The sequence below is a fragment of the Cebus imitator genome, unplaced genomic scaffold, assembly GCF_001604975.1.
Source record: "Cebus imitator isolate Cc_AM_T3 unplaced genomic scaffold, Cebus_imitator-1.0 Scaffold424, whole genome shotgun sequence".
NCBI classification, from domain to species: Eukaryota; Metazoa; Chordata; class Mammalia; order Primates; family Cebidae; genus Cebus; species Cebus imitator.
The window spans coordinates 1532097-1540554 of record NW_016107739.1 but is presented as its reverse complement, the minus strand read 5'-3'; the positions used below and the strand labels follow the sequence as shown (position 1 = coordinate 1540554).

Sequence of the window (8458 nt, the reverse complement as noted above, 5' to 3'; positions counted from 1 at the left end):
CAATTCTCCTGCCTCAGCCTCCTGAGTAGCTGGGATTACAGGCACGCGCCACCATGCCCAGCTAATTTTTTGTATTTTTAGTAGAGACGGGGTTTCACCATGTTGACCGGGATGGTCTCGATCTCTTGACCTCGTGATCCACCCGCCTCGGCCTCCCAAAGTTCTGGGATTACAGGCTTGAGCCACCGCGTCTGGCCTAACTTTCTCTATTTAAAAAATAAAATAAAATCTCGGTCTACTGAAATGCTTAGAAGGCATAATCTCTCAGTCACAACAAATATATGCAGTGATCCAATCCTGCTTCTAAATACCATCTTCTAATAAAAGGAACCAGGGCTCTTTAGAGAAATAACTAATTTTTAGGACAAGAGAAGGGAAAATAAAAAATAACCTAGGGAAATTTGCCAAAACTTGGAAACAACCAAAAGATGTCTTTCAACAGGTGAATTGGTAAATTGTGTTACATCCAGGCAACAGAATATTATTTAACACTAAAACAAATGAGCTATCCAGCCACAAAAGGACCTGGAGGAACTTTAAATTCATATTACTAAGTAAAAGAAGCCAATCTAAAAGGGATCTATGTGTATAATTCCAACCAAATGATATTCTAGAAAAGGCTAAACTACGGAGATAGTAAAAAGATCAACGGTTACCAGGGGTTAGGAAGGAAGGATTGCTAAGCAGAGAACAGAGAAGTTTTAGGGCAGCAAAAACTATTCTGTATGTTACTATAATGGTGAATATACGTCATTTGTCCAAAAGCATGGAATGTAGACCACTAAGAGTGAACTCCCATGTAAACTATGGACTTCGGAGCAACAATAATATATCAGGGTAAGTTCACTGACTATAAAAATAAAAACAAATAAAGGTGGTGAATGAATGTGAAACAACAAACAAACAAGAGCTGAGGCATCTTGTAGTACCAGAGGATAAGTAAGTAGTCAAAGTATGGGGGCATGTCAAAAGGACATAAGCAACAATCTGAATGAGTTCCCAATAACAAAAACTAAAATAGTTTTAAGCATCAAAGTAGATAACATAGCAATGAATTATAACCCAAACTATGAAATATACGAGTCTATTAAGATATGAATGATAACATAAATAATAAAGAAGAATAAAGAGAAACAAATCTTCATATAGAATTCCAAATATTCTCCCTCCTGCTGGTGGTTCTTAACTCCATCTCCCTCTTCCCAAACCCCATTCCCAATGAGGGTTGACTAGACTTAGAGACTCACTTTCAAAAATTAGAGTAAGAAAAGGGAAAAATAGTATATTTTCAGTAAAGAAACTTGGCAAACAGTACTGTATCCAAGTAATGAAGGTTAACATCATCATATGGATATCACATATCCACTAATATGATGTGATGGCACAAGCCTTCACCTCTGTGGTATTCTTTCAAAATACCCAAATAACCCTAGTCAAACCACAAGAAAAATGTCAGAAACACCCAAATTAGAATACATTCCACAGGTCATAAAAAAGAAAGACTGAGAAACTGTCACAGAATGGAAGAGACTGGGGAAACATGATAACTACGTTATATGTGGTACTCTGAACTGAATCCTGGAAAAAGAGTATTAATGGAAAAGCTGGTGAAATCCAAATAAAAGTCTAGAATTTCATTAATGGTCATGTTCTAACATTAAATTCTTAGTTTTGACAAACGTATCATGGTCATGGAAGACATTAACAATGAGGGAGACTGCATGGGAAGTATACAAAACTATGCACTATCTTTTCAACTTTTCGATTTATTAAAAATTATTCTGGCTGGGCGCAGTGGCTCACGCCTGTAATCCCAGCACTCTGGGACACTGAGGTAGGTAGATCACCTGAGGTCAGGAGTTTGAGACCAGTCTGGCCAACATGGTGAAACCCCGTCTCTACTAAAAATACAAAACTAGCTGGGTGTGGTGGTGCATGCCCGTAATCCCAGCTACTCGGGAGGCTGAGGCATGAAAATTGCTTGAACCCGGAAGGTGGAGGTTGCAGTGAGCCAAAGTTGCACCACTGGACTCCAGCTGGGGAAACAAGAATGAAGCTCCATCTCAAAAAAAAAAAAAAATTATTCCAACATAGAATGTTTATTTTTTAAAAAAGCTTTAAAAATGGAACCATAAACCCATTAAACCAACACAGATATCCTTTTGGAAAATGTTAACTGTCTAAATTTAACTACCATTTTCTCCTTTTTAAAAATCTGTAATACTGTGGTTTCTCTTCAGAATGCATAAATCTTTTGCCTTTTATAAAGTCTGTTAAATGGAATTGAAGAAAAAACAAAGCTGAGGGAAAAAGGACTAACAATTTCTTATTGGAGAATAAATCATGCTTTAATCAGAAACATTATGTTCTGTATATTAATAGTCCTAAAACTGTGCATATTAAACTAGGAACATTTGACTGACACTGGTAGAAATACTTCATAGCATACTTTAAAAAATACAAAACCTAATATTCTACCAATTTAATCTTCTGTCAAGTTTTACAGAACACTGTGTTCTGCGGTTCACTGCGCTTTACTGGGAAAGACACATATTTAATCCATTAGTGTTATTGTAATAGAGAAACAAACATTTAAGTTTATACCTTTTGCATATGACACTTCTGAGGGAGGAGACAACTTGCCTCTAACTTTATAAATAATAGAAATGAATACTAAAAGGCTGTTAAGAAAGGTTATCCAAACCTTGAATACAAGGACAAAAGCTGTAGCCTTAAAAAAGTGATGTCCTTTCAAGGTATTAGATAATAGGAGGATAAAGACCCATTCAACAGTTACTTAATTACTTAAGGAAAGGGAAATGTACTTGCTCCATTAGTCTATTTAATACTGAATAAATAAACCATATTAAGTAAAATTACATGCTAATTTACAGATCTTTGCCAGCAGAATTGCAAATAATTCTACCAGGTAGAAGAGATAATCCCAAAGGTTAAGGTGTATTGGTCTGAAAGACATTAACCAGTTTGCAACTGACCTCGCAATCTTATTCCAATTATTAAAATGTCTATGAATACACAGCTTCTCAAATGCTCTTTGAAATGTCCTCTATTTTACTTGTTTCCTCTGTAATTAATGAACTGATTGAAAACTTTGATAAACATTCATTTTGTATTTGGATGAGTCATGTTTTTAATTTTTAAAAATTATAATTCCATAGGCATAAGGAACTTTCCATGACATGCTTGATGCGGCCTTTCCTACAACCAGATCTGCAAATCCTACAATCTCACAGTGTTGTTATGATACTTTTTCTGCACAGTATTCTGCTAATATGCCAATCATTTGGTTATTAAACTATGAAATAACATATTTTTGTTTCAAAGATAAATCAGAAAAGAATGTTACTTTCAAGACCATCTTTATCCCACCACTAACTTTCCATTCTTGTAGCAAAGCACAAAAGTAAACATGCAAACTATTCTATGACATTTTCCTTGAGTTTTCTCATCTGCGCATTTTTAAAGCAATAAAAAACACAAAAAGATTCCCCTCATTTCAAGAGAGCGATTTCCAGAAAAGATTTTTTTAAGTCCTAATCCCTATAATGAGAAAATGTTTAAAGAAAAAAATGCATAAACAAAACTCTGTACTTGTTGAGTCTGCATTAACAAATTATCCACAGAGGCCAGGCTCAGTGGCTCATGCCTGTAATCCCAGTGATTTGGGGAGGCTGAGGCAGGAGAATCACTTGATTCAGCAGTTAGAGAACAGCCTAGGACACGTGGTGAGACCCCATCTCTACAAAAAATTTAAAAAATTAGCCAGGTGTGCTGGCATGTTGCTGGAGTCCCAGTTACTTGGGAGGCCTAAGGCAGGACGATCACTTGAGCCTAGGCATTTGAGACCAGCCTTGGTACACAGCAAGACCCCATCTCTACAAAAAAAGTAAAAAAAGAGCCAGGTTTGGTGGTACAAACCTGTAGTCCCAGCTACTGAGGAGGCTGAGGCAGGAGAATCATTTGAGTTCAGGCATTTTAGGCTACAGTGAGCTATGACTGTGCAACTGTATACTCTAGCCTTGGCAATAAAGAAAGATTCCACCTCTAAAAAAATAAAAATACATGGGAAAAAAAAGGAATTACCTACAGAATTATGGAACAGGATTTAGACAGGACTTTAAAGATCTTCTTGTTCAATCCCCTGTTTTAAAGAAAGGTTAGGCTCCAAGGAATACAGTGACTTTTCAGAGGTCTGACAGTTGCTAAAACTCATTTGATCTGACTTAAAAGATGTAATTTGTTGTACACCTCTCAAAATGTAGACATGAGTTAATTTTATTTAAACCAATTATTGGAAAAAATTTTCCTTCCATCTGTTTCAAATACTACTATTTGTAAAATGATATGGAATAATAACTGGTTCAGGTAAAAACTATAAATTGCCTTTACTTCCATAAATATGATTAATTACAAGTAAATTGCGATTACATGTTTGATATTCAACCAAGAAAGATTAGTAAAAAGAAAAAAAATCACAACTCTGTATTTTCAGTGTTACATTTTTCACTAAAAGCAAGTCTGTATTATAAGAAACTTGAATATTTTGGAAAATTCAAGAGAACTAATGATAAAAACTATTTTCAACTTTTAGATTTGGGCATGGGAAGGAAAGCACTATTTCACTCTCATCCAAACCATAATATATTAAAGCAAAAGAGAAAGGAATATTTCATACCCTGACATCACTTCTAGATGAAGCTGTCCTGAGACAGTTAAGAAAGCAGGAACATTGAAGAAATTCTCCTCAGGTACTTTTATTTTGCCTGCAGCCTGCAAATCAAAAACACAAACGACAAAAAAAAAAAAAAACTATTACATGGTTTTTTTTTTTTTGCTTTTCACATTCCTATACATGCCCCAACTAAAAAACTTAACGCAATTAAATCTATGTGAAGACAGGTTGTTCTCATGAAAATAAAGGTAGTTACACACCTAAGAGAAAATACCAGCGTGGAAAGTGCTAATAAAGGCAAGGAAGTTTGCTCCATATTTGCAAAACATACAATATCCAAAGGATGAAGTACCTTTGTTGCAAAATACACTTCCCCCTAAAAAGCGACTTTGATTAAGGGGCAAGCTAAGGCAAGAGATTATGAATTAACAAAACAAAAAAACAGAAAATTTTTTTTAAAAAGGGGGGGAGAGAGATTATGAATTAATTTTTTTTATTTTAAAGATGGGGTTTCACCATGATGGCCAGACTGGTCTTGTACTCCTGACCTCAGGTGATCCATCCACCACAGCCTCCCAAAGTGCTAGGATTACAGGCGTGAGCCACCGCGCCCGGCCTGAATTAATTTTTAATGTGAAGAATTACATAATCTCAAAATGTTGACTTATGATTGAGACTTACTTACCTCAAGGGAATTGTCTCTGGAACATGTGATGTCACATTTATTATTAAAATATTAACAGTAATGCTTTTAACACAGATTTTTCATAAACACATACACTTTCAAAAATACTATTTAATTGTCACCGTAACTCAGTGGCAGGAAAAGCATGACTCTAACAGATACACTGAGTAACGAGACTTTTATGAACTTACAATACAGAAAGGGTGATTATTCCATTTGAAATGTGTAGGAAATAGGCCAATCAACATTTGTTAAGAGCTAAGCTAAAAAAACTACCTGGAGGCCAAACACAATTTAAACAGTGTAATAAAGAAAGCTTCTAAATCAGGTTATGAGTATCATATCCTCTTCTGGGAAAGAAAGTTACTCTTGTTTTTGTTGTTTTAAACATAGGGTCTCACTACATTGCCCAGGCTGGTCTCAATCTCCTGGGATCAGGCAATCCTCCCACTACAGCCTCCCAAAGTACTGGGATTATAGGCATGAGTCCCTGAGTCCAGCTTCTTGCATTTTAAACTATGCATTTATTTGAAAATATTTTAGTATAAGGGTGTATGTAGTCACTGTAAAAGCAATAAGGCCAACTTACGTAATGGAGAATGTAAGACTCTCTTAACGGACTTAGTACCAAATATTAAATTATGGTAATACATGAAATAAAGTTATCTTATTTAATTTCATTGGTTGTTCTAAAAATATTGCATATCATATATAGGTGTCTGTGCATATATATAAAATGTATTGTAAAAATTATCAGTTGAATCTTTCATTTATTTTTCTAGTAACTGCCTTTTTTTTCAAACTTACTTTGATACTAGTCAGAGATAAATTAATTTTTTAATTAAAAAGTCCATCTTCAAATCTCATAATCAATGAAAGGGTATTGTTTGCAAGATATTTACTACTCAAGACTAAATAATAGACCTGATATATGTTAGGATTTTAAAACAAAAGATCTGTTCTCTGATACTTCATTATTTACTGAAAAATTGCTTTCTCAAATAAGGTCCAACAAATTTATAAGACTACCATACTTTCTCCTTTCCTTCACCACTTTAGTCCATAATTTGTATTAATTTATTTCAAATTGTTTCTCTCATTCCTAGTAGTTATATATAAAAAAAAAAAAATGGTCCTTATGACAAGTATGTATGTATGTATGTCAGAGTCTCACACTGTTGCCCAGTCTGGAGTGCAGTGACGTAATCTTGACTCACTACAACCTCCACCTCCTGGGTTTAAGCAATTCACCTGCCTCAGCCTCCCCAGTAGCTGGGATTACAGGCACCCACCAACATGCTCAGCAAATATTTGCATTTTTAGTAGAGATGGGGTTTCACCATGCTGGCCAGGCTGGTCTCCTGATCTCAAGTGATCTGCCAGCCTTGGCCTCCCAAAGTGCTTGGATTACAAGCATGAGCCACTAGGTCCGGCCTATGACTAGATTTTAGACTTTCATTTACCAGCACTTGTACAGAATGGATTCTGATTTTTCTTACATTTCTTTAATCCAACTTATTTAAAACATACTACTAGTTCATTATGCTTCCCAATGTCATGTTAGCATTTACATAACTATAATTCATACTACTTTACTATAAATTTCTTTTATATTACAATTAAAGCATTATACTGATTTTTTAAACTTCTCTGTGTATTATTTATATATTTCAGAATATTAAAGAGGGTATATAAAACATTCTTTGTAAAAAGTAATTATGAAAAGTGGTAAACAAAAATGGCAGGGTAGGTAGCTCCAAAAGACTGTCCCACCACAGAAAAATAAAAGAAAAAATGAGCAAAACTGTCAGAATCAACTGTGGGAACTCTGGAAGAGAGTTAAAAGTTTATAGCAATCAAGCAAGTTTTATAGCAATCAAACAAACGCTGAATCAAGAAAAAGGCAAATTTAAAATGGTAGACTCCATGCAACAGCAACAGAATATATGTTTATTCAAGCGCACATGGATCACTCTCCAGAGTAGACCATATAGTATAGGCCATAAAACAGTTTTAGTAAGTCTTAAAAGACTAAAATCACAGAAGGTATCTTCTTTGATGACTATGAAATCAAACTAGAAATGTACAATAAGGGGTTGTGGGTACTAGAAAAAAAAGTTTGGTGGTTTCTTAAAAAGCTAAAATTGAATTAACTAAATGACAGAGGAATTCCACTCCTAGGTATATATCAAAAAGAATTAAAATGATGTATATAAACAAATACTTGTACACAATTGTTCAAAACAGCACTATTCACAATAGCCAAAAGGTAGAAACAACCTAAATATCCACCAATGGAAAAATGAATAAACAAAATATGATACATATATTTATATATATACACACACACACAATAGAATATCATTCAGCTATAAGGACTATATGTACCTATATATTTTTAAAATTAAATGTTTTAGCATGTACTTACATATGTTAAAACACAGACGAACACTGAAAATATGCTAAGTGAAAGCAGACAGACCTAAAAGGCTATGTGTGATTACATTTATATGAAATATCCAGAATACTTAAATCCACAGAGGCAGATTGATGACAGTATGGTTTGAGCAGAGGGGAAAATGGGATGTAACTACGAAATGGGCACAGGGTTTTCTTCTGGGGTGGTGAAAATGTTTTGGAACTTAACAGAGGTGGCAGTCATACAATACTGTGAATGTACTGAACGCCACTGAAATGTACCTTTTAAAATGGTTAATTTTGTGATATAAATTTCACCTCAATTCTTGAAAGTAATTATTGAATCTTAGTAATTTCAAAAAACTACCACCCTAGGATTGCAAATTTAAGATTTAGGATTGTAATCTTAAATCTGTGATCTTAAGTACTTATGTTAGTGATAAAGAAACAATAAAATATATGAATTAAACACGCAACTTTGTAACTTTATCAGTGGGGAAGGATTTCTTTAACAAGAGCTCCAAATTGCCAATGATAAAAGGAAAAACTGCCGGGCGCGGTGGCTCAAGCCTGTAATCCCAGCACTTTGGGAGGCCGAGGCGGGTGGATCACGAGGTCAACAGATCGAGACCATCCTGGTCAACATGGTGAAACCCCATCTC

At 34.7% G+C, this 8458-nt stretch overlaps 1 protein-coding gene across 1 annotated transcript in view; it reads right to left on the bottom strand.

Annotated features, from left to right (window-relative positions):
- Positions 1-8458, bottom strand: part of NARS2 (asparaginyl-tRNA synthetase 2, mitochondrial) — a 147773-nt gene that overhangs the window by 89261 nt on the left and 50054 nt on the right. Inside the window, exon 6 of the mRNA XM_037731819.1 lies at positions 4697-4791. Coding sequence (XP_037587747.1) covers positions 4697-4791 — 95 coding nt within the window. The remainder of the gene's footprint in view (positions 1-4696; positions 4792-8458) is intronic.